This window comes from Tiliqua scincoides, chromosome 4 (assembly GCF_035046505.1).
Source record: "Tiliqua scincoides isolate rTilSci1 chromosome 4, rTilSci1.hap2, whole genome shotgun sequence".
NCBI lineage: Eukaryota > Metazoa > Chordata > Lepidosauria > Squamata > Scincidae > Tiliqua > Tiliqua scincoides.
The window spans coordinates 156,668,279-156,695,436 of NC_089824.1; the positions used below are offsets into that span (position 1 = coordinate 156,668,279).

The 27,158-nt window shown below is 42.9% G+C and overlaps 2 protein-coding genes across 3 annotated transcripts in view; one reads left to right on the forward strand and one right to left on the reverse strand.

Annotated features, from left to right (window-relative positions):
* Nucleotides 1-12,697, reverse strand: part of LOC136647790 (protein zyg-11 homolog B) — a 29,651-nt gene extending 16,954 nt beyond the window's left edge. Inside the window, exons 1-3 of the mRNA XM_066623558.1 lie at nt 12,559-12,697; nt 5,638-5,803; nt 2,624-3,378 (exon numbers count right to left, since the gene is read on the reverse strand). Of these exons, the coding sequence (XP_066479655.1) occupies nt 2,624-3,378; nt 5,638-5,803; nt 12,559-12,561 (924 nt within the window). The 5' untranslated portion in view covers nt 12,562-12,697. The remainder of the gene's footprint in view (nt 1-2,623; nt 3,379-5,637; nt 5,804-12,558) is intronic.
* A 91-nt stretch (nt 12,698-12,788) lies between these two features.
* On the forward strand, nt 12,789-18,049 carry COA7 (cytochrome c oxidase assembly factor 7). Of its 2 annotated transcripts, none has more exons than XM_066626405.1 (4): nt 12,789-12,798; nt 15,312-15,420; nt 16,827-16,967; nt 17,436-18,049. In XM_066626405.1, the coding sequence occupies exons 2-4, from the start codon at nt 15,315-15,317 to the stop codon at nt 17,885-17,887; spliced, it is 699 nt and encodes a 232-aa protein (XP_066482502.1). In that variant the 5' UTR covers nt 12,789-12,798; nt 15,312-15,314; the 3' UTR covers nt 17,888-18,049. The 2 variants fall into 2 exon arrangements, with proteins under 2 accessions (XP_066482502.1, XP_066482501.1); XM_066626404.1 differs by lacking the exon at nt 12,789-12,798 and adding an exon at nt 12,823-13,085.
* The last annotated feature ends 9,109 nt before the right edge of the window (nt 18,050-27,158 follow it).

The following is a 27,158-nucleotide window of genomic DNA, read 5'->3' on the forward strand; positions in this document are numbered from 1 at the left end:
AAAAGTTGACTTTTTGTTTTGTACAGACTTAATATGTCCAATGGGGGCACTATGACAAGCTCCTGATCTTCAAAATTTACCAGTACACCACTGGTGTTTTCTACACAAAATATTATAGCCTAGTTGCTGCTAAAATTTACCAGAAGGGGCATTCAGACCATATAATCAAAATGTGTAGAGCAGCCATTCTCAACAAGAGCCATATGGTCCCCTGGGTGCCTTGGCACATTTGAAGGCAGCCACAGACTGAAAACTGAAAATAAATGATTTTATGTTTGTTCATGTTGTTTGACAGGGAGCCCTGGAACCTGAGAAGAGCTCCTGAAAAAAGAATCGCTGGTGTAGAGCTTCACTATTCCTTGAACTTCTGAGATTCTTACCAAATCTGCAATACTGCCAGCAAATCTGCTATACTTTTTATTCAGTAAGAAACAAGGACCAGAAAGAAACCAGCTTCATTTCATTGAAATTTGTGTTGTGATACTTTAGCCCTGTGATCTCAACACATGAAGTATACTACAAACTCCATGCTACACTGTGCACGTGATCAACTAAACTTACAACTCAATATTTCTGCATTCTTAAAGTGCTGTAAATCCCATGCTGCTGGCAACCCCAATACACAAAATACACTGCAAAATGCAGATGCAAAAACAAATGATCCTCAAAACCAGTACAGAAGAAACCAGTTCCCTTGTTTCAGATTAGCAGACTTCTCAATTTCTCTGGGAAATTCAAAAGCAGCATTGAGGCTTAATCAGGACTTCCCCTGTTTGAATCCTTCTTCTGCCATAAAGTGGGTTTAGGAGAGCCATGCCCTCTCAGCCTTAGGTTACAATCCCATATAGTACATAGTAATCTGGGAGTAAGTCTAACTGAACAAAATAGGGCTTGCTTCTGAGGAGATTTGCCTGTCAGTTTCTTAGCTGCAATATGGAGATAATACTTACCCTACAATGTCATTGTGAGGATTACTACATGAAATTTCATGTATTAGCACTGTGAATGCTTGAAAGCATAATACAAATACCAAGTATTATTCAAAATAAAACATTTAGCAGAGGCTTCATACGAACATCACTTGAAACGAGCACTAAACACATTAAAATGAATTTTTTTTTGCATTTAAAAATTCACAAAAGTGTTTAAGAGCACAATCCTAAGCACTCCTTGGGCCATCCAGGAAGGTCACAAACATGTTGTAAAGCACGTTTGCTTCTATTCCACAGTCAGCTGGGGTGGTGCAAGGGCATGCGCCAGCCCACAGAAACTGCATCCAGCCTTTGCAGTACCAAAACCAGGTAAGTCTGCACCAACTGAGCTCAGCTGGCATGGGGGCTGAGGGGGCGTGGGAGGGCAGGGAGTTGGCATTCTAGGGCAGGGGAGGACGGGTGGCTGGCGGGCCCATGGGTGGCAGAGGAGAGCAGGGGTAGAGGCAGGACCTGGCACTTGTGCCAGATCCTGACCCCATTTCTGGGCAATGCGGCACGTCTCCAGGCTGCTTGGATCTGCGCTACCTCTTTAGGTGGTGCAAATCCTAGTAGACCCATTGGGGCTGCTGCGGCTCTCCCTGGGGTAAGAGGAAGCACTGGGCTGAGCCACTTGCAGCCCAAAACACACACTGGATACAGGGCAGGCCTGCCGGCCTCCCTGTTCCAGACAAGTTAGGATTGCACCACCCAACCATTTAAAGAGAGCAGACATACAACACCTAGCACTCTGAGCAATTTGTATGGAAGAGGCTTCCTCCTCAGTTTGTTCATGGGACAATTAAGCAAGCGCCAGCAGAACAGCCTTTGCTTTCCATGAAATCTGCAGTGCTGCATATACTTGGTAAACATAATTGACAAACTGCTGCCATGTGTCTTTACATAAGCTCAGTGAAATAAGAGAGAAGAATCTTTTCATAACCCACCATTTTGGAGGTCTATTCAACTACACAGCAGCTCTACATCAAGAATACAGAGAAACTAGCCAGACTGCTCACTGACAACAGGTTGCCAGAGGATGACATACAAATAGGATGACCACTTCTTCAATCTGGTCCATGTTGCTGGGCAGGAAATTATTCTCTTCTTCCAGAAAAAAAAAAAAAAGAAGACCACTACCCACTTCTCACTGCTAATCATCTTGGCAGTGGGTAGTGAAAATTAATGAACAACACAGTCTCCTCCCAGTCAATAAAAGCAAGTTGAACTTAAAGTCAACTCATGTGGTGAGATCTTTCAAGAGCAACACAGCTTATTTATATACTGGTAGAAAACGCAAGAGATTGATGGGGTGACAGGAAACGAGATAAGCACTCTTCCTCTCAGGCCAGGAACACCAGCAATGATCTACAAGAGCAAATGTGCAACATCTGCAAGCACCTACATTTTTCTAAAATGTTCCCTCTTTTTAAAAGGTTCTTCACATAAAGCGAGAACAGTGGCGTGATGGGCTCTTGGCTGGCCACCAAATGTTTGACTTGGAATCTTCTCAAGTCAGCCCTATCCCACACACATCCCCAATCAAAAAGCGACCCACTAATCACCAACCAGGGGTTTAACCTTTGCACGAGGAACAACCTTTTTTTATAACTAAGTTAGCATTACATGAATGTGCAACAAAGAAAAAGACTAACCTTTAGGTTTCCTTCTCCTGTGAGAAACAATGAGTAGCCAGCATCAGTAGCTAGCAGCCCCACAAATTGCATGGCAGGCCGCTGTTTAACAAATGCTTCTACTGCTTCATCGGTAACATGCTTCCTCCCTGAAATGTCCAAAGATATAAGATTGGGCAAGATGTCTTTCTGTTCTAGCAAACGTAGTGCAATGTCAGATGTGAACTGCTTATCATCTGAAATGTCAAGGTGGTTCAGGAATTTTAATTCTCTTATGACGTCCAAAATCTGAGTGGTAGTCATTTTCAAGCATTTCAGGTGATGCATGGTGAGAGACTTGAGGCGATCTTTGCAGGCAAGGAGTGCAGTTATGTCAGTGACCGAGGTGTTGGATATATCCAAGCTTTCTAATCTCGGAAGCGAAGCCACATCAGCTAGATCTTCATTGTAGAAGAGAACATTGGTGATGCTCAAAGCACGGAGACCAGTCAACTGACTGAAGCACCTTTCATAGGGGTCTTCCAACGAAAGAGTTAATGAGTTCAGCACAAGGCATTGGAGGTTTTGTTGGATCCATTTATTGCTGCCAAGTCCACTGATGATGTCTGTTATTGTAATGTCTGCATTCACTCCGGTAGCATCGAGCTCCACCAACTTATGGTGGCAAAATGCTTTCCGAAAAGCCACAGCAGAAATTTTTGCTTTCTGGATACAAGCTCTTTTCAAGCGCATCTGGTTGCCTCGAAAAATGCCCACAGTTGCTTCATTCAGAAGTCCTGTGGGAAATAAGTCAAGACAGACTTTATTTTAAAATTAGAGAAGGAATAGAGACCCAGCTAAGGAATAGCTAAAAAATTCCCACCTTAACCTTAGGGCTTGGCTAGGGTAGAAAGAAGGACGGAGTCAGCTGAATGCCTAATTCTGGGGCCTTCTTTTTTCTGGGGAGTGAGCGGCATCATGAGGGATACAGAAATGGGAACCATCCTATCCTTTGCTATGCTGAAATTGTAGCTTATAGAATCTAGCAGAGTACCAGCTCTACAGGTCCTTCTTTCCCCACGGAGATTTATCCTCTTTTCCCAGCATCAAAATAGCTCCTGCAAAACATTCAAGTGGTCTCACTTATGAAGTGCAAAGGGCTCTGGGCAGGGAAGGGTATGGAGGAAGAGAGGATTGCCACCAGCGCCTCACAGAATGATGTTAGAGCAGCCTACAATGGCCTGTAAGCATAAGTCTATTACCGTATTTTTCGCTCCATAAGACGCACTTTTTCCCCCCCAAAAAGTGGGGGGAAAGTGTGTGCGTCTTATGGAGCGAATACTGCAAAAAAAAAAAAAAAACTCCGCCCCCGGCCCCGCCCCCTGCCCGCTCTGCTCTGCTCGCCTTCCCAGGAAAGTGTGGGTGGGATGGCAGTCTTGCTGAGCAAGCCCTCCTGTCTACTCAGAAGTAAGTCTCAGAGTCACTGGGGCTCACTCCCAGGAAAGCGTGGGTGGGATGGCAGTCTTGCTGAGCAAGCCCCTAGAGCAGGGGTGCTCATTATGTCGATTGAGAGCTACCAGTCGATCTCCAGGCGAAATAAGTCAATCGCAGGCTTCTCTCCCATCCAAGCATCCCTAGGAGTGAGCCCCTGGCAGGCTTGTGAGCTCAGGGAGGGAGCCTAGGGAGTGAGCCCAGGGAGCCCAGGGAGTGAGCACCTGACAGTTCTGTGTGGTTCTGTGTGCAAGGGGTTTTGCACTGGTCTTGCTGTGATGTCTATACAGAGATCTTCCCTCCCCCACATCTTTCCCCTGCTTTTGCACTGGTATGTATGGAGATCTGCGCCCCCCCCCCCACTTCCATCTGTTGGTTCTGTGTGCAAGGGGTTTTGCACTGGTCTTGCTGTGATGTCTATACAGAGATCTTCCCTTCCCCACACCTTTCCCCTGTTTTTGCACTGGTCTGTATAGAGATCTGCTCCCCCCCCCCCTTGTATTGGAATCCAGGAAGATCTGGTGAGGAGGTAGATGTGGTGTCAGCAGTGGCCCCTTTAAGGGTAAGGCCTGGGTATCCAGCAGAGTGTGCTGCACAGCTGCAGCCACTGGAAGGCAATAGGGCCCTCAGGGATATAAGGAGTACCAGAGGCAGAAAGGGTTTGTGGGTTTTGAAGGAGTGCAGGTTGGAGGTAGGAGAGGAGACTGACTGGGTTTATTGAATTTAGAATCTGACTGTGGATTGTGACTGGACTTGGATACCCTGATGGATTTGACTGACCTACCTGGAACCTGACCTTGGACTGTAATTGGCTTATTGGCTCTGGACTCTGATTTGGTAACTCTGATTGATGGGACTGATTTACTTGGCATCTGTGGACTGGAACTGGACTCACTTTTGCTTGCTGTACTGGTGAGTTGCACAAGGGGGACTGATCAGCCTTAAGCGGGCACAAGGCCCAGTGGATTGGAATTTGGCAGAACATCATTGTAGCAGAAAGATAATGTGATCCCCTATTTGAGTGCACCTGCTTTTGTGAGCTTCATAAATTCTGACTCTAGCGATGATGAGTTCTTGGGATTTCCAGAAAACTAGAGTATTCAAACCTTTAAGTCTCTCCATTTGTTAATGACAGTGATAATGGTTCTTAATGCCACTGTTGACTGCTGTTCACTTTACATGGTTCAAATGTTATTCTGTTATAGTTTATTAAATATTTTATTACACTATTTGGTTCAGAATATTTTTTTCCTTGTTTTCCTCCTCTAAAAACTAGGTACGTCTTATGGTCAGATGCGTCTTATGGAGCGAAAAATACGGTACTTCCCACAGCAAGTGGTCATTAACCATGCCAAGTTCAACAGGACTCCATTGCTCTCACTCTTGTCCCACAGGTGGCAGTTAACTCCAATAGCACAAAATCCAGTTCGTGGTCCAACAGGACCAAACTGAATGTCAAAATAATGAAATGACGTACAAATTAAATCAAGAAACTGTTCAAACAGTGAATTTCTACTGTTTTTCTAGAACCTCTACAAGTGCTAGGCCCAGGAGAACATTTTTACCATGAAATGCCATCGTCTGCAGCAATCTGTCAGCCACCTCTTGTGGAAATATTCCAGGCTCTTGCAAGCACAATGTCCCATCATGCCTTTCGGTACAAAACTTCTCCAAGTCAGTAGTCAGGTAATTCAAGCAGATGTCAAGCAGAGAATATGGTGATGCCTCCTCCTGTCACAAAGCAAAAGTCAAGTATTTTATTGTTTTTTAAAAAAAAAGTCACCACAAGTCAAGAAATTACTGAAAAATAGTCTGAGGCCAGGAAGCATGTGGTCAGAGTGCATTTGCAGCTGTCCTTACTTCTGAAATAGTGGTGGGCAGTACTTGGACTCCTGAGGATGGACAATGTCCCCAGGAAAGTTTAGCAATACCCTCATTTCCTCACTCTGATTAGCTTCTGGATGGTATCAAAGTTTATTGCAAAACAGAAAAGCAACAAAATTTCAGTGTTCAGTTCTGTTTTCTTAACATGAATGCTGGGTTAAATTTTAACAGCTAGACAATGTTGTAGGAATGAAGTACAAAAGGTGATATTTAACACACAAGAGGTAACAAAATCTCCAAATTCTTTGACATAAACAGCAATCCTGATAGTGAGCAGAAGACTTCTGCCCAACAGAGCTTGCTTCAGCATTTTAGAGCAACAAGATTATAAATCTTACAATCTAACAATCTCTCCATGTTGGTTAAAGTTCTCAAAATCAGTTTGCAATCCTATACACACACTCCTGGGCATAAGACCCACTGAACACAATGAAACTTACTTCTGAGTAAACATGCACTAGATCACACTATAAATCTCCAGTGCTAAATGGTATGAGACTTAGCTCTATGTGAACATACATAGGCTTGTATATCACACTGTATGATCATAAATTCATTTTCTTCCTAACAGGTCCTAGAATTGGCTTCCATGTCAAAACTGTCAAATACAAATTCTTAAACTGCCTCTCAAAGTTTTCTTTTTTTTTTCCAAATAAAATTGCTGAAGGAAGGCCCACAACATGGATTCTACATCCCCATGACATTACATGGGGGACATTACATGGAGTTACAATTCCTTTACAGGCTTGAATCTTTTCTAGTTTCCTTTGTTCTGAGCCATTACAGCAACGTACTTCAAAATCTTGTATCAGATACAATAACCAGGGATTAAGACACTGCATATACAAAAGGTTATTAAAAGTTATTTTTACTTCCAGATCTTATATACACAATCCTACCATTTTCAATTATTTAGCTTTCACCAGCTTAAGTAAATAACACAAACACTGCAAATCACCTTCAGTTCTGACAAAAAGCAGGCTCAGTGGGCTAGCACATACTCCCCCAGCTAATTTTAAAAATAGTAGTGCCAAACACTTCTCAAACAAAGATAAGTCATTTCTTGCCTTTGTACCAACTGTCTTAGCAGCATCTCCCTTTTATTTCAGCATATTCATTTTATATTCTTTGGCTTCATTGGCCTCACATAAACTTCCTGTTGAACTCAAATGAGCCATAAAATGAAATGCATTCAATCCTCGCACCAAAAAAAAAAAGTTTAAGGCACAGGATATGTAATTCCCATTAATTTCAAAGTGAAATTTCTCAGCTACGCACATAGAACAGTCCAACTTTATGCACGAGGCTCAAGAGCCTCAAAGTTCCTCTAGAAAGACTGCATTTTGAAAAAAATCTCTGTAGATTGAGGAATGGAAAAAGATGCTGCTCTAGCACTTCTAGGTGGAAGACTGCTATTTTTTGGAATTTCTCCCTAGCTAATTAAATGCGGACACTTGATTCAGAAAGGTGAATTAGGGTGGGTCAATGTGAAAGAGCGCTGGAAACATGCCCTGTTCTGGGATCTTCCTGTGACAGCAGCAAGTGCATGTTGCTCACACTTGGTGTTTATCCGATCAGCAGAAATTCTCAGTTCATTTCTCAACAATAATGGAGGGAGCTGAAAACCAGTCTTATGGTTAGAAAAGATAAAATTCAACTGTTCCATTCTAATCAAGATGAATAGTTCAGTAACTTTATGCACAGAAGCATTTAATAAATGATTATCGCAATCCTTAAACTGACAGTAGCCAATACACCAATTTTGTATTAACATGCATCTCATACGAATAATTAGACCAAAGTTCTTGATAGCAGCAATTCAACTATCCACAAGTTATTTTAGGACTATATGCTGACTGCTTTTTATATATCTTACAGTACAAAGAGTCAATCCAAGCACTGACACAGTTTGACTACACACTAGAGAAGGAATTTAAAATTTTGGTTTAATTTACTTTGATATCTGCTACATGTTGAACAAAATTCATACAAATTTTAAATTTAAAAGAGATGAAAGAAAATCCTGAGTGGGAATGCAAAGCACATATAGTAGATGTTCCTTATGAAATCAATTTTCTTCCTTTAACAGAAGTTGTAACTATTAATATTAAGATAGTCTCAGTATGTGTCTTTCTGTTTGGCCCAGTCTCTGAGCAAAAGAACAAGGGAGACCAAGGATTTTGTGAGTCCCTGTTTAGAACTGCCAACACTGAAAGGAAGATGGGTTTAGTCATGTTCCTTAATTCCTGGTGCTTTAATGAACATGGTGACAGCATATTTGACCGCATACTAGTTCAAAAGTTTGGGCTGGTAAAGTTCTAATGGAAATGTCTACATAGATATGGATGCTGGTTTCTTTGAAGAGTTTTCTCTAACAGTCATGTTCACACAGAAACTGTGTTACAGTGAACAATCAAAAGCACAGAAATAATCCTTGGGGGAAAAAAGGTACCTTTTCCTCCACTGACACCTTATTCACAGCACAAAACCATCCATCAAAATGGAAGCACTGTATTGCTCCTGCAGTGTCCTTTGACAACCCCATACAAAGCAACAGTGTGCTCATACAACACACAGATCAGAGCACAGCAAAGTAGACATGCCCCTGGTTAGGCTAGTGTAAGAACAAGGATAATTTACAACAGAATTTCTTTCACCTTCTCAGAACAGTTCCAAGCATTGTTCCTTGGAAATGTTCCATTAAAATAATATCACCCAAGTAAAATTCCACACTGGGTGCAAGGTGCTAGTGAGAATCCTAGCAGCAGATTACTTATTAAGTATCCATCAGTACTTTTTTATTTTTAAGGGGCACAGCTCCTCTTAATCACACAGTAAAGAAAACAAGAAACTGATCAGCCTGTCACTATTTTTAGTAAATGGACAATAAACGGACCTTCGGACACCACTGTGGTATTCCCCAATTCATAAGAACTACAATTCTACTTTATTTTTCACCTTCAGTGAGAGGAGTATGAAAAGAACAGATAATTGAAAATCTATTCTTTAACAGCCAGATACTGTATTTTTAACTGATTATTACTTCTAGTATTCATTCCTTGACTGCTCTCTGCCATCAACCTCACACTCCCAACTCCACATTTACAATGCAGCATATACACAATAAAATACAGATTAGAATTATCACATTATCCATAAAAGTGCAATAAGATGGTAGAGGGCAGATATAACCATGCCATTATGTCACACCATTCATTGTAAATATACAACATCCTTCCTCTTCGCATCCTTTGCTTATTCCCTCTCTTGGTCTACCAAGCACTTATGACAAAGGTCTCATTCTTCGCCTGATTACTGTATACACATTACAAGCACATTCAGTCTACTCCATTTTCTGCCTTAAAATTCTGATGTCTGCTTATTTTTTAAATTTTGATCACTGCATACTGAAGCTCACCTAGATGTCTCCTTTCAGTGTTCAGTTCTATACAGCAACCTCCAGCACTAGCATCTTAATTTTTAATTCATATTCTTGTCAGAGCTCTCTAATCTTCTGATACCCAGTCCCTTAAGATGACATATGCTGTCTCTCACTTGCATCCATTTTCTCCAGTAATAAACATTACCTTATCTTGCTTATTTCTGTTATTGTAAAAATCCCCTCGGGGGTTTAGAGATAGTCTTCCTATGTGAACTGCCTTGAATAAAGAATAAAGTCAGAGGAGTAATCCCATGACCAGAAAGGCAGTATATAAATATCAGTATTAAAAAATAAATAATAATAATATTTTATTGACTCTGTTTTTAACATTGTTATAAGTTATGTTTGGAAAGTGGGAAAACTGGATATAAATGCTTTAAAATAAAAAATTTAAAGAACTTTGGAACTCATTGCACCCAGATATTCTAAGGATTATGTTCCTTGCACTCTCTAGGAAGCACCTTAAGCTCTTTCAATTTGTAAAAATCCCTGCGTGGATTTAATAAGCCTGCCTGTGTAAACCGCCTTGAATAAAGTCTTGAATAAAGACCAAGAAAGGCGGTATATAAATACTGTATATTATATTATTATTATTAAGCTCTATCTATTTTCCAGGTCTCATCTACTTTGCAGAAATTTAACTTACAATGCGATCTGATGCACTTCCTGATATTACCCTGTTATTACTCCCGATTAACTGAGAGTAAACCTACTGAGCACAGTTGGACTAACTTGTGTAAATATGATAGGATTGTATAGTCATTCTTTGTTCTTCCATTGCCTTTACTGACAACCCCCCCCCCCCATAAGTCTGTTTAGTTTGACAAAACCCAGCCTACAGGCTTCTAACCTTTCTTACTATTGCTATATACAGCACAGTACACCACCTTGTTTCAGGCACACAATAATAAATATGACTACATAACTTCTTAAACATTGTTACAAGTTACTAAAGTTCATGAAATGATCTACACAATGTCCATAGAAACAAATGCATAGCCTTTTCTTCAGCATTAGTTAATTCCAGAATTACTCTCAGGTCTATGGAATACATTGACAAGACCACACACTTTTATCCCAGGCTATTTATTTTAGAAGTATGACATCTATGTTTCCATATTTATAAACACATGGATTAGAAAAGTCACTCCACATGTAAATGACTGGATCTTCTAATACATTTTTGCCATTGTTCGGCCCTCTCATTTTATGCAAAATGACAATTAAAATGCATCAGCCAATTCACACTAAGTGTTCTCATGCTCATTGTTTTTAGATAAGGTATATTGTTGATGCTATTGTTAATTGTTCCTTCTTGCGAAGGAACACATAACAGACATACTAACAAAGTTAATCATACATAGGTACTTAAATTAAGAGAGAAGATAATCATTCACTTTTACAACACAGGATACATCTGTTCAGCTTGTGACCCACAAAGCCAAGTATGGCACACCAGAGACAAATGGTTCAATAATCCTTCCAATTTGCTGGCTGCCAGGAAATATGATTGACAACCTTAGACACCACAGTACATGTCTGGTGGAAGGCAGCAGGTCTAACATACAAATATGTCCAAACATAAAGAATGCCTCCTATACATTGAGAGGTCTCACTGAAGTAGGTACTTATGAATGAGAAACCTTCCAAGATCCCTTCTTGTACACATTATGTACAATATACAGGTGCTCTGTTCTCCTTCACATTTAGTGAAGAACTAAAAAGTGGGTTCCTGGAGATACTTCGTCTTCTTGGTAAAATTGGAGGCAGTTTTCACCCGTATCTGTAAATGTGTGCCAAGCATCACAAATACAGAACAGCCACATATACCAATAAATTATATTTCCCTTCTACATTGCCGCACCCATTGCAGGCTGTCAAAAAATATGGCAACTAGAAACTGCAGCTGAAATGTATAGAAGCTGCCCCTTACCAAAGTCAGTTCTAATGCATCAGGTCTCTCATTAGCTTTGCACCATGCTTTTGTAAACATTCTCCATGCAAGAGGATCAAAATAAAAACCACACCATATCCAAACATTGTTTTGTCCTGGCAGCCAGGCTTCTCAGAGTCCTCACTGTGGCTGCTGTTTTGCATGAAACTCTCCCCTGACAATTCCCCCCCCCAGCTTCCTGTAAGGCTAGCAATTAGTATCACACACCTGGCAACAAGGTAACCCCTAACAGCCATCCAGACACCCTACAAGTAGTCAACCAACCTACTTAGGCAAGATCATTTATCAAACAGATTAGATGTCCCCTAGTAACCTTGCAGGTCCTATTCACAAGCATAGTGATAAAAAGGGTGGGGTGTGTACCTCCCATCAATGTAAGCTTATGGGAGAATTGGTGATTCCAAATTTATATGAGCAGTTATGACTACAGAATGGGGAACATGGGGTAACTGTTAGTCAAGGGGAATCAAATTCAGGATACCAAGACACAATCTTCTCTTGAGCAAGCCATGTTTTCTTAGGAGACACCCCACCCCAGGGGAAACATGGGATTCCAGTACCACCAATTGCCCTCCACCCCTTCCATACTGCAACCACTTGATTCAATCTCCATTTGCACTAGACTGTATTCATTTCCCCTCTACTTTTGTTTTCAGGTGTGCAATAGTCACAGATTAAATGCCACATAATCTTAAAATCTCCTTTCTGTGTATGCAGTCAGGCAAGGGTAATACACCTAATAAAGATCCCTCCACAACTCCTCCAGAGCCCAATCCTAGCCATATCTACTCAGAAATAGATCCCATTGTAGTCAATGGGGTTACTTCTAGGTAAGTGTGGATAGGATTCCAGCCCCAGTCCACTGGAGCTCCCAACCCAGAGCCCAATCCTATGCATGGCTACTCAGAAGTAAGTCCCCCAATGGAGGAAGTGGGGCTTCCTCCCAGGAAAGTATGGACAGGATTCCAGCCCTCTGCCTGCCTACTCAGAAGTCAGCCCCATTCTAGGCCACGCTAAGAGCGTCCAGTGCCAAGCCCGCACGGGGCACCGACTGGCCGGGAGGTGAGGCATCGCGCGTGGTGGCGGCGGGCGGAATCCGGACCGAGCGGTCGGTCGCTCGCTCAGGCGGCCCGCCAGCGAAGAGGGGCTCCGCTGGGTCCCCGCAGGGGCTGCTGCGCCCGCTCCGTCCTCGGCCACGGCACTCACCATTGCTGTGCTGCGGACCCTCGTCCTGCTCCTGGCGGGTGCTGTGGAGGGGCGGCCCCGACCACCGACGCCAGCGAGCCGGGGCCCCCCACTCCAGCTGTCACCCTCGACCTGGAAGTGGATTTCCTTCGGCAAAGCCGGCGTGGAAGGGGAGGAAAGCCAAGCGCAGCCCAGCTCCCGCCTCCTTTAAAGGCGACGTGCTCGGGGAGAGCCGGCCGGGTGGCTGCTCCACCCCGCAGGGTATGTGGTGGAGCCAGGAAACCTCCACGAGACAGTGCTCCTGCGCCTGTGCAGAGTGCCTTTTCCTGCCACTGAGAAGCGCGGGACTAGTCTGTGGAACTCCCTGCCACAGGATGTGGTGATGGCTCCTGGCCTTTCAAAAGGAACTGGACACATTTCTGGAGGAAAAGTCCGTTACAGGTTGATGGGTATTGCATATACCTCCTGAAGCAGCTACCTCAGAAGGCCAGGCACAAGGAGGGCACCAGGATCCACCAGGACATCCACTAAAATTGAGTGTTGGGCAGGTTAGGACAGACAAAAGGAAATATTTCTTTACTCAGTGTGTGGTCGTCTGTGGAACTCCTTGCCACAGGATGTGGTGCTGGCGTCTAGCCTAGACACCTTTAAAAGGGGATTGGACAAGTTTCTGGAGGAAAAATCCATTATGGGGTACAAGCCATGATGTGTATGCGCAACCTCCTGATTTTAGAAATGGGTTGTCAGAATGCCAGATGCAAGGGAGGGCACCAGGATGAGGTCTCTTGTTATCTGGTGTGCTCCCTGGGGCATTTGGTGGGCCGCTGTGAGATACAGGAAGCTGGACTAGATGGGCCTATGGCCTGATCCAGCGGGGCTGTTCTTATAGGATGCAGGTGTCTTGTCTTGTGTACTCTTTGAGGCATCTGGTGGGCCACTGTGAGGTGCAGGAAGCTGGACTAGCTAGGCCTTTGGCCTGATCCAGCAGGGCTCTTCTGATGTTAGTCTGTGGAACTCCTTGCTACAGAATGTGATGATGACATCTGGCCTGGCTGCCTTTAACGGGGAACTGGACAGATTTCTGAAGGAAAAGTCCACCACAGGTTGATGAGTATGTGCACCCTCCTGGTTTTAGAAGCAGCTACCTCAGAATGCTGGGTGCCAAGGAGTAGCACCAGGATGCAGGTCTCTTGTTGTGTACTCCCTGAGGTATCTGGTGGGGTACTGAGAGATGCAGGAAGCTGGACTAGTTGGGCCCTTGGCCTGATCCAGCAGGGCTCTTCTTAGGCTACAATCCTATCCACACTTTCCTGGGAGTAAGCCCTATTGACTATAATGGGACTGACTTCTGCATAGGATTGAGCTATGTTTCTATCCCTCCACACACACACACATCTGGAACGAGGGAGGGAACAGGAATTTTGAGTCAGAAGTTGCAACACTTTTGAAAACATTATATATTGATTTAAAAATTAAGAAGGCAATATTATGCACGCTTACCTGAGAATCATATCCAGTGTGATCCACTTTTGGCCAAGATTGCACTGCACAACACTTAGCAGTGCAATCCTACTCAGAAGTCTGACTGAGTTCAAGGGGACTGGCAATCGAATCCTATGCATGTCTACTCAGAAATAAGTCCCATTAGATTCAATGGGGCTTACTCCCAGGAAAGTGTGGCTAGGATTGGACTGTGAGACTACAATCCTCTGCACACTTTCCTGAGAGTAAGCTCCACTGAAGACAATGGGACTTACTTCTGAGTAGACAAGTCTAGACTTGTGCGCTTGCTCCGTGTATGTGTGTGTAGGGTTGCAGCGCAAGCCTGATTCATTAGCTCTTCCAATAGTGTATGCTAGCTTTTGTGTTACAGGATCCCCCAGTAAGTGGGTGCTGGTCTCTGAATTATAAAATCCACGTTTTATTTTGGAATTTTCATGTACCAGAATCCAGAGTCCAGGGCAGATGAATCAAGCAGGGCTACTAGCATTTAAGATCCCAATGCATATATCAAATATTCCAGTGAGCGTTTTTCAAAACAATACATCATTTACTCAGAAGGAAGTCCCACTCCATTCAATGGAACTTAAAGCCCAAGCCTATCCATATCTACTCAGAAGTAAATCCCATTGTAGTCAATGGGGCTTACTCCCAGGTAAGTGTGGATAGGCTTGCAGTCTCACTCCCACAAAAGGGTGCACAGCATTGCAGCCTCTTAGATTCGTGTATACTTTTGAGTCTTGCCTAGAAAGGTCATAGTCTACACTTCTTGCATTTTGTTTCTTGTCTATGCGCGAGCGCAAGCATTACATGTATGGGACGAGGCGGGCTCTACAGTACCATCCTGAACACAGAAACGGATCTCACCAGGTTCAGTGAATCCATTTGCTCCCATAAAAGAGTGCATAGCACTGCAACCTTAGAGCCCAATCCTATGCACGTCTACTCAGAAGTAAGTCCCATTAGAGTCAATGGGGCTTACTCCCAGAGAACTGTAGATAGGATTGCAGCCTTACTCACTAAAACTTCTGCAGCCACACAGTCAATGCTTTATTATGGCGACAGGCTTCCCCCCTGAGCCTGTTGATCAGGGTGGGCAACTATCCTTGTTCTACAGATCACACCGCTTGCAGCCACGGAGCGGATATTGCAACCTTTTGGTTGGGTCCGTCCTTTATTCTCTTCCGGCGCCTGCACCAGGGTATTCTTTCACCTTGCTATGATGGCAGCAAGGGTGTGATTCACTGCATTGCCTTTACTGTGTCCTCTGAAAGGGAATGGCTGGACTGGTCAACTTCGAGGACGAGGAGGAGGTGAAGGACTACCTGGAGAATCTGGGGGTGGAGTTCAGTTTCCAGTGCTACAAGGAGAAAGATCCTGATGGTAAGGAGAAAAGCGCCCAAGACTCTTTGAATGTATATAGGAGAGTATGTTTATTGAGGATCAGGCTGCAGTCGTGCTTACAGCAGTGTTTCTCAACTAGTGGTATGGGTACCACCAGTGGTACTTGAGGAGGTGGCTGGTGGTACTTGTGGGACCCCTGGACACCTGCTGCTTGGCAGCGAGACCAGGAATGCAACACATCAAACAGCCTTAGGAGGCTCCAAAGCATGCTTTCCCACACTAAAAAGCCCTCCTGTCCATGCTCAGCTTCTTACTGGTGTTTGTTGCTTCACATCTGGCCTCCCAACCCAGAAGTAACTGGCAATGATGTCATTGCCAATTTCTTCTGGTAGTACTTTGAATAGGTGGACCATGTGAAGTGGTATGGCAGAGGGCAAACATTGAAAAGCACTGGTTTACAGTAACAGTTAATTAGTATTTGTTAAGTGAGAGCCCAATCCTATGCATGTCTACTCAGAAGTTAGTCCCATTATAGTCAATGAGGCTTACTCCCAAGAAAGTGTGGATAGGATTGCAGCCTAACTAATGCAATGGTTAGTTAGCATTTGTTGCTACCTTTAGTTCTGGCAGGACTCCTGTTGCTGTGCCTTAACAGGTAGAAAGTAACAAGCAAAATGTTTCCTATCCCTGCAGCTACATGCTTTGAGGAAATCTGTACTTGCTGTATTTTTGCTTCTCCTGAAGCTGTCAAAAGCTGCAGAGCTGAAATGGGGTAACTCCACTTAAGATCTGGGTATAGCACTTCTGTGCACTCTTCATCCTATATTTTGAATGAGCATCTCGTCATCTGGTCTTTTTCCTTAGGTGTGCAGAATATAAGTGACACAAGTCATTGTGTGAAATTTATTAACTGTGCATAATAGCCTTTAAAACAAAAAATAATCACCACCACCATCCCATTTTTCAACTTGAGGTATGAATCATGTCTTTTTCCTCTTGGTTCCAACCTTTTGTGCAATCTTTACCTTTGTGCCTGCAATACAATAGTTATGAGTAACTTTTTCAGCAGACATTGCCTCTGAAATGTTGTGTTAAAATAAATAGGATTTCTAAGTAAATGTTTTTAAGCCTGGGATACAAGTTCATTAGACTCAGCAGGATCTAAAAAAAAGGATGTTGGGAAAAACACTGCTCCTCTCAAGCTCTTTGAATACTGATTTAATGAATTCTTGGCTATAGATGGAATTTAGGGTGAATTTAGTCCCATCTCTGGCCCAGAAATCAGCCCAACTGAGCCATTCCCTTTGCTGCAGTCAAACAACCATTATTCTAATACACTTAAAATCAAACAAGCAAAAATGCAATGTTGAAAGCGCAGCAAAAGATGGAAGAGGAGGAAGTATGACCAGCATTTGTGTTAACTTTGCTTTATTGGTCAATTGCAGGTTGTTACCGTTTGGCTGATTACTTAGAAGGAGTAAAGAAAAACTTTGAGTCAGCAGCTAAACTACTGAAGGAAAATTGTGAAAATAACCAACACAGTGAGAGCTGCTACAAACTTGGAGCTTACTATGTAACTGGAAAAGGTAAGGAGTAGCTTGTTGGCAACCTTCAGTCTCGAAAGACTATGGTATCGCACTCTGAAAGGTGGTTCTGGAACAGCATCTAGTGTGGCTGAAAAGGCCAATTCTGGAGTAACAATCCCTTCCACACTGGGAGCAAGTGCAGTCTGTCCCTGGTCTGTCTCCCTGGCTATGGGCCTTCCTTCTTTGCTATCCTCTCTACAATTCAATTGGTCTTCAAATCTGGGGAAAAAAGACTTTCCAGGGAAATTTGTAGGGGTCTCTGTGGATGAATAAGAAACCAGCATAGTGTAATAGTTAAGAGAATGAGCTGTAAGCCATGAAATTCCCACTTCTAGTCTCACTTAAGACTTGAAGTTACAGAATTGCCTTTGCCCTAAGCCCCTATCTACAATATAATAATACAGGGTTGACTTGCAGTATAAGGATGTAGAAGCATTTTGTAAGTAATAAGTTATTTTCTCCTTGCAGGTGGACTTACTGCAGATTTGAAAGCTGCCTACAACTGCTTTTTGAAGTCTTGTGAGAAGGGTGGGAAGAAATCCATTGAAGCCTGTCACAATGTTGGACTGCTGGAACATGATGGACGAGGAAATGATGATGAGCAACCCAATGCACTCCACGCCAGGGACTACTACAGTAAAGCATGTGATGGTGGTTTTGCCCCCAGCTGCTTTAATCTTAGTGCAGTATACCTGCAGGGAGCCCCTGGGATACCGAAGGATATGAACCAGGCTTTGAAGTATTCTCTAAAAGCTTGTGACATGGGGCATGTATGGGCATGTGCCAATGCTAGCCGAATGTATAAACTGGGGGATGGAGTTAAAAAGGATGATGCCAAGGCAGAAACTTTAAAGAACAGAGCAAGAGACCTACACAAGGAACAACATATAGCTTCAAGATCCTTAACGTTTGGAGAGTAAGCTCCAGCCACATTCCCTCCTCCCATGTCTGTTAAATGGTATGCAAATATAATCTACAGATAAGTTTTGTTGTACACTATAAAGCTACATTTGTGTGAACAACTCTTTGCCTGTACAGATTCTTATTATATAACACAATAAATATCACCTACATTTTTTGGATATTGCTTTTTTAGAACCACCTCTAAAAATGACACTAAGGGCCCGATCCTAGGCATATCTACGCAGAAGTAAGTCCCATTATGATCAATTGGGACTACTCCCAGGAAAGTGTGGATAGGATTGCAACCTAAATATAGGAAGGGCATATTTAAAACTGAAGTGTGAAATTAAATTGTTGCAAACCACTGTTAACTACAACTTGGTTATCAAATGCAACAAAATTGCATACACAAAATTAACTTTCTAAATTTTGTCTGTGATCCAGAAAAGTGTGCAGGACAATAGAATCCCTACTTTCTAACCAGCACCCTTTTCTGTTCTGCAGCACTGCAACCTGAGATCATCATCTTAAGAAAAAGAAACAAAGCTGTGCATAGAGACCCTTGCAGATGCAGAAAGCAACTTGCTGGATTTTTAGTGTTAGTGACTCAAAACACCAAAAATGAATTAATAAGGAAGTCAGCACTATAATTTCAGTGCAGAAGCTTTGTGGGAAATATACTTTGGATCAAAATATAAGTGATATTGTAAGAAGCAATATTATACAGTCCTTTTTATAAGGGGAAAATATGCAAACATTAATCTTGATATTGTCTGGGCAGCTCTCACATGAACCAGACACTAAAGATAGAATAATCTTGTAAGTGTAGCTTCAGAAATTAAATTCAGCAATGCTTTTTGGAACCAGTTAGTGGGCAATTGCTGATATAAATACAGTGATGCCTCGCAAGACAAATGCCTTGTGCAACGAAAAACTCGCAAGACGAAGGAGTTTTGTGATTTTTTGGGTGACTCGTAAGACGAATTTTTCTATGGCCGTGCTTCGCAAGACGAATTTTTTTTTTTGGTTTGTTTTAAATCGCGCTTCACAAGACGAAAATTTCGCAATACGAAACGACTCGCAGAAAGAATTAATTTTGTCTTGCAAGGCACCACTGTATTAGCAAGAAAATATATAAATAAAACTCCTATTTACCAATTCTCAGACTTGTACAAATCACTGCAGAAAAATTTTGGTTTGTCATATTCTCATAACAAATTGTTTTTAGTGACATTCTGTTTTCTTACAGCCTGACCCTATACATACCAACTCAGAGGTAAGTCCCATTGCGTTTAGTGGGAATTACTCTGATGTAGGAATGTAGTGTGTGTGGAAATGTAGTGTTAGAGCCCATCACCCTCCAACCCTCATCACTCCATAGCATATAACCGCACTAGTGGAATGCATGGCACATGCTGTGGAGAGTGTAGCTGGACCCATGCCAGTTATATAGCTGACCTAAGTCTCAGGAGAGGGAAGGAGTGTGTTGGGCAGCAAAGGGGGATAGCACCCAGAACAATTTGCTGCCGCTGGGATCCTCCCGTTAAGCATCAATGAACTGCCCATGCTGCTGACCTATCTGCTCCATCATGGCACCTGGGCAGTTCTGGTGTGTGTGGGGAGCTGCTGGCTTCATCATGAGCAACGGCAGTGCAATGTTTGAGCCATCGCTGGGCCTTCTACAACAGTGGATCAGAAGATCCGCTGTTGTACAGTAACAAGGCTCATAGGTTTAGGCCATTAGTTTCTAAAGCTGTTTTCAATTTATTCCATACTGTACTTCAGTTAATATGGATACTTGCATAATTTTTATAAGTAATTTGAATAGCTGAATTGTTTTTTTTTAATTGAGGAAATCACTACATCCATTAAGAAAACTTGATATCCAGAGATGCCCTGTGCATGAAACAAAGGCATTCCTGCTCATGCAAGGCAACTCATGAGATTTCATCAATTGCCCCCTTCTGTCATAGCCATCTGTATATCATCCTACAATGTTCAGGTCACCAACTTTTGAGAAGATTTCTGGGGGGGGGGGGTAGGAAATCCCAGTTATGTGAGCAACTGCTCTCTCTCCTTTGGATACAATCCAATGTCAGTACATGACTGCCTTTTAGTTTTCTGACAGCCGAATCCTAACCTGCCCCAGAGTTGGCAGGCCAGTAGGCCTGCCCCGCATTTAAAGCAGGGTTGAGGTCAGTTGTGGCTCAGCCCACGGCAAGGGGAATTCGTTCCCCTTACCGAGGGTAAAGTCACAGCAGCCCCAATGAGGTTGCTCAGATCTGTGCCACCTCAAGAGGTGGAGCAGATTTGAGCAGCCCAGACCTGCTCCAGGGTGCCCAGGACCGGGGTTAGGATCCGGCACAAGCGCTGGATTCTAGATCAACCTCCACCCACCCACCGCTTGCCCACCTGCCCTCCCGGAATCAAAATGCCTCCTTCCCACCCTTCCCAAGCCCCCCAACTCCTGTGCTGACCTGACTCAGCAGGCATGGGCTTACCTTTGTGCCAGCCCAATGGGGCTTGGGCCGGCTTCCCTGCTCTTTCGATGTACGGCAGTTTTGCAACACCATCAGGCCACCACAAAGGACTTGCACCAACCCATCTGTGGATCAGAATTGCACCCTGAGTTCCTTCAGAATACCTTTAAATGCTTCTAGTAGTAGTATTATCTACAAAACATTTTACAAAGTTCACAAAGCGGTTTACAGAAAAAAATCAAATAACTTAATGGCTCTCTGTCCCAAAAGGGCTCACAATCTAAAAAGATGCATTGTATATTTTCCTGTCACTAGGAGGCACTCAAATTTTACTTTTCACATTACCTTAAACAGTTCCTCTGTATCTGTAAATAACAGGGGAAACAGCTCTAAGAAACTGATTTCAAATCTAAGAGTAGGTTCAACAAGTAGAACTTACCTGTACCAGCTCTGGATTCAGTGCTATGGGATAGCGCAGGACTTTCCACTGCCACTCCTCATTCCTGAGTCATTGAAAAGTACTTTACAGCACTTTTGTGACAGCTAGCACTGATGCAGCAACAGCTGTGCCAGTACTAGGGAACCTTAGGATTGGGCTATTAATCTCTCACTGCTATTATTAGGGTGTATATGTAATTGAAGGAACATACAAGCAGTCTATTACTACACTTTTATTTATACATCATCCCGCATTTTGAAATGTATTATCTGTTTTTTGCCTCACTTTCAGCACTGTCTTCTGCTTCATTTATTTTCTAAATATTAATGTCATGTCCTCTGTTTTTGAAAAAAAAATTAGATTTGAAGAGGTATTACTTCATTACATGTACAATATACATCTTTATAATAATGCATATCATTCTAAATAAGAAAACATTAAAACTGGGCTGAGAATAAATTTTCCAAGCCGATAGAAGACTACTGTTCTAATCATTATCCAATACCAAATCAGAGTGATTGATAGCTATCAATTGGGAAGCAAAAAGGGGTCACTGAAAAGTAAAGTAGCAGTTTTAGCATAGAGAGGGGAACCTTAGGTATACAGAAGTAGATTAGATAATGAAAATTTTTTTAAAAATTACTTGACAAGACTCCAAGATGTATGAAATGAGGAGGGTGTTGGTTAAGAGAAGAAAGAAAAGGGGAGAATGGAACTGGCCTGCTTGAGTAACAACTTGTAAGGGGGATTAGGATGTGGGGAGACAAACAGTGAGGGTAAGAACATCCCTCACCAAGCTACACAATGAGATACCAGTGTGGAGGAATATTTTGTAAAAGGACACATTTTCTTTTCTTACTCTCTGGAAACTTCCTTCCCGACTCCACTATTTAGCAATAAAACACTGAGAGATAGTGACTGGCCCAAAGGCACTCAGGAGGCTTTGTGGCTGAGTGGGGATTTGAATCTGGATCTTCCAGGTCTAAGTCCAACATCAGAACCAACATCAACCTTGCTCTATATAGATATCCAGGCATAATCTACCAAAAATATTTTGGCGTAACCATTTATTGCCACAGGCTGTGCTCAATGGGGATTTCACCACTGTGCACCTTTGAGGAATAAACATATGTTTATAACAAACCATTGTTTCTATGGGATGAATGGGGTTAGGTACAAGGGGTTGTGGCTTGTTAAAGGACAGCTAACAGTTGAAAACAGTGGCAGGGATGGCTATAGGAGGGAAGGTTAAGATGTCTGTCTGCATTATGTTCTATTTGTTTCCTAGAACACTTAACAGGAAATGTCAGTGCAACTTTTCAATATATAGCTGGGGCAAAAGGGCATGAGTTGAAAGTTAGATTGGGGATGATAAATGTTAAGGCAGATCTATTCACATGACCCAATTCTATTATCATGCTGTGCCACTGAAATGAGTGCCAGTGGCACAACACACTTTCCAGTAGTTGTCATATGTGGTGAACCTTTGTGGTGATACCTTTGTGGTGAACCATGAAAAAACAACCATGTGTGCTGTGATCCAGAATGGTGATGTACATCATGTTCACTTTCCCTTCTGGACTGGAAATGTGACCTGCCAGAGCCCATGGGCTGGCTGCCACCAGGAACACCAAATTGTTGGCTCAGCATGGTAGTGGAAATGCATCATCTGCCGCCATAGGTAAGAGTAAAAACGGGGTGGGAATGGATTCAGTGGCAGTGGTGTCCATCAAATCCTAGTCCCCTTCCAGGCCTGAACTACCTTAACGGGTCAACACAGACTTACACCAGCTATAACACTGGCACAGGTCTGAGTAGACCCACTGGGCCAGCAGGGACTTATCCTGGGGCAAGAGAACAAATGTTCCCTTGTCTGAAGGAGGCCTCTGGAGGCCAAAACTACCCTGTGGGATGCAGCAGTAGCCACATCAGTGCCATTGCATTTCTGTGTGAGGAGTTAGGATTGAACTAACAATCACATATGCCCTGGTCACATGCCATTTAGACTACTGTGTTGTCCAATCTGTGGGGCTGCCTTTGAAGTGCACTCCAAATAGCAACATGAGAAATGCTGCTATAAGGCTGCTAACAGGATAGAGCACAATATTCACCTGTGTCATCTCCACTGGCTCCACATGTGTTTCTAAACCCAATTGAATGTGCTGGTAATTACCTTTAATCACTGGCATACTTGGGAGGGGAGTTGGGAGACAAATGCCCTGGGCAGCAGACCATGGGACGGTGGTACTGCAACTCTTCCCTCTGCCACCCTTTTCTTTCCAGTCTGTTTTTGAAGTCTTTGAAGGCCTTTTAAGAGCCAGAAAGGCTTCCTGCTGCCTCCCTGCCCCCTAGAAGGCTTTCTGAGGCCTTCAAAATGCCAAAATGTTGATTTTGGGGGTGGGGGGTGGTATTTTGTGGTCCTGTCCCTGGGCAGCACCAGGGCTAGGTTTACAATTGCCTTTAATAACTTGGACCCAAGTGACGTTAGACAGTGGCATTGTTAGGGGGGTGCGGGCCTCACCAGGTGACATGTACAAGGGGGTGACGTGCACTGGGGTGTGACACGCTAAAATTGCGGTGGTTAGGCATAACCCCATCATAATATATACTGTTGGATGCAGAATTTTGAGAGGAATGCAATGCAGAAAACCAGAGTGAAATATCTCCTTTCTATCAAAAGTTATGGCCACAAAACTGTAGAACAAAAAATGCATGGATCCGTATGGAAAGTGAAAGTGAGCCGTATCATGTGTTTACCCATGAGTAGGCAAGCTTGCCTTAGTCCGTCAGAAAGGGCAGGCTGAGAGGAATCCAACAACACCAGATTGGGGACTGCATTCATTGGATCAGGACCAAAAATAGAAGGAAGGAAGGAAGGAAGGAAGTCCCTCTCTCCAACCAGATGAATGTATTGAGCCCTATGGAAAGCAAAACTAAGCCTCATGGTCATGTTTACTCATGAGTAAGCAAACGTGTCTTGGCTGGTGTGGAAGATTAAGTGAAGGAGACTGCAAGGCTACCAGACCAGTCCTGATCCTATGCACCTGGAGCTAAACAAGTGCTCCAGAAGGCAACCTCCCCCCCCCCACTAAAAAGGATCAAAACAAAGGCTTCAGCTGATAAGGTGAACCTTTTTGAGACTTGCAAAGCCAGGTGGATCCTGACAGTGATCTAGTTTAAACAGAAGTTCTTAAATTGAACTGGGTAGGGCTGAAAACCTTACTGGTTTTGGAGGGGGGGTGTTATTGCAGGCAGGCTACAGAGGAAATTCACTTGGTGGATCAGCTGGCTTCTGCTTATTTAATTATTTGTTTTACTTTAATTATTTATACTTATTTATTTTAATTTGCCTGATAATGTTACTTCCACCATGACATCACTTCTGGTGGGTCTTAGATTGTCATTCTAAAAAGTGGGTCCCAGTGCTAAAAGTTTGAGAACTGCTGCAATAAGGTGTTAGTAAGTTGACACCTGGGGGTGTGTGTGACACCGCTAGTGACCAGAATCACTAAAATCACAGTTTGGAGGAATAATACCATCATGTTACATATCAATCAGTGCATAATTTCATGCAAAATGTGTTCTCTTTGTTCTTTCAAAAGGTACAGCCAAAAAACCAGTGGGGGCAGAGTGATGGTACTTCACCATGCCCACCACCTGGGTTGTTGCCCCATCCACTGTATGGGGGGGGTGACGCGCTGGCATCCAGCACCGGGTGACGCAAACCCTAGTGACGCCACTGCTTTAGATGACCACTTGCCCACCCATTACTCAGCCATTAAAATCTCCACAGAAGACTCCACATTTCTCTTCCATCAGAAGTATGGTTGATAGTTTCATCAAATGGAGTCTTCTTGACCATAACATCCCAACATTGGAACTGCCTCCCTGACAGCATTCATTCCCCCCCCCCCTTTCAGGCCTCGATTAGTGAATTCTCCAATGGACTTCCAACTTGAATTGATCTATGCCCCTTGATTCATGTTTGGCTCAGTTCCTCTGTCTATTTTATGATTCTATCTTTTCTTTTTTATAAAATTAATTGAAATTATTAATATTATTACTTTAAGAAATTATCCAGATTTTTCCCTTTAGGGACTCAGCAGCTTACAATATGATAAAAGCAAGCAAATACAAAACACTGTTACAAACAGCAGCAGCAAATAAAACAAACCCAAGGGCATAAGCAACAAAATATCAACAACATAAGCAGCAAAATATCATGCAGTAAATTATAAAAAACTCAGAAAACACTGGTGAGAAGAATCTAGTCTTCCACTTCCAATGCATTGAACTTGTAAAGGTGGCAGGACATGCAAAAGAGCCTCCTCCCCAGATCCTATTGGATAGGTGGAATCTATGTTATATTTATGATGTTTTTCAATGCTGTTGGGGGCTATTTTAAGGGCTAATGGTAAAAAGTGGCTCACAGATTTTAAAAATAAATACGGGCGTGCCTCCTTATCTGTGGGGGTTCCGTTTCAGAACTCCCCGCGGATAGCTGAAACTGTGGATACGGGTCAACACCCATCCTTGCAATCCACGCACCTACCCCCCTCCAGAAATGACACCCTTGCCTACGGAGGGGCCTCTGAGCTCAACAGTGGCCAAGGACATCCATCCTCAGCCTCTGCCAAGCTCAGATTGAGCTCAAAAGGCAAAAAAAATGTGATTTACGGTTTCACAGATAAACTGGAAGTGATTTTTTGATGCCTTATTAAACTGAGGAAGCTAGGGAGGGGGTGCGCATGAGGGGGAAACATATTGGGGGGGCTGAATCTGATGCACAGATAAGTGAATCTGTGGATACAGGATCCATGGATATGGGGATACATATCCTCCTGTAATACATAAGAGTGTTGACAGAAACCAAGGGAATGAATGAAAGTGAAAGGCAAGGGGACCAAGATCTATGGCTCCTCTAGGAGTGAGAAAGATTAGGTTCAAGAGTGATCAAGGACTGGAGAGGCATAGGTTTAGCCATAATTTTGTCATATATGGGGGTGTCAAAAATTTATAACCCTGAGTGACCTAGCTACGCCTCTGAGGGGGAAAAGAAACTGAGGGGGAATGATTTACCCAATTACAACACTCATGGTTGAAAAGGCAGTATGAATGATGCTGTCAGCAGTTTCAGCAGAGATATCATGGTGAAAATCAAGCTTGAGAAGATGAATAAGAAATCCAGAGGTGCAACAGCAAGCCGAGGTGGACCTAGTGGGGGTCAAGAAGGGAAAATACCCTAGGCATCACCCTGAAAGGGGGCATCACCGCCAGCCTTGCATCCCCCTGCCACCTGTTTAACTTAAAAAAAAATTAAGAAGCAAGCAGGAGAACTGGAGTTAAGGAAATATCCTGAAGGACTGGAGAGGGCTGCTCAAAAGTACACCAAAATATGCAGACTGACGATAACAGAAGATGAAAAGGAATTAAATGGGAAGAACAGGGTAGATTAGAATAGATGAGAGATAAAGTGGAAAAGGGAGAGGCATGGTAAGCCAGTTTGGAGGTAGCGGATAAAATGAAGAAATGGAAATGGTAAAGGAGAAAAATTGTGATGTGCATGAAAATTGACACCCAAGCTTGTCCACATCCCTTGAAGGCAAATTGTAAGTAAGAGGGAAGGGGACAGAAAGGATTATGTAGATCTGAAAACTGACAAAATCATACTCTCCTAAGAAACATAACCCAATCCCTCAGATTAGACTTTCATACCCTGTAATATTATTTAATAACCTGGGAGAACCAAGATAAACATTAAATGAGAATCCTCTGAAGGCATGCATTTTTCATTTAGAGGTACATAGACTAGATCCATGTAAAATACATGAAATGCTGTATTTTTCTTTTCTTGTCAGTCTTTCAAGTGAATGGATTACAAACGTTCTTAATTCTTCAAACACTTGTAACAGTACACAGCAGAATCAATACAATTAGGAACCTTTAAAAAGTTAAAAGAATGCAACACTGCATAAGCTATGGGAAAAGACTATCAAGTGCTCTAAAAAGCAATGTCCTTCACTCTGGAGGAAAAATGGGTTGGAAATAAACCTGACAGTTCATGAAGGTTACTAGATGTGTTGTATTTGCCCTCTGGTAGACCAATTTTTAGTGGCCCATTCCACTAAAAAAATTAATTCTTGTTTGATATCTACTGGTTTGGTTGGCATCAGTGTTTGGTTTCCAGAGTCTCATTAATGACCAACACCCTTACTTTGCAAAGTACACACAGGCCCCCATATCCGCAGATCTCGTATCTGCGGATTCAATTATACATGGATGCAGGGCGGCGTGCCCATTAAAGTGATTGCAAGGCTTACCTTTGTGAAAATGTACTTGCTTTACAGGGTCACTATAAGCCTGCAGGCT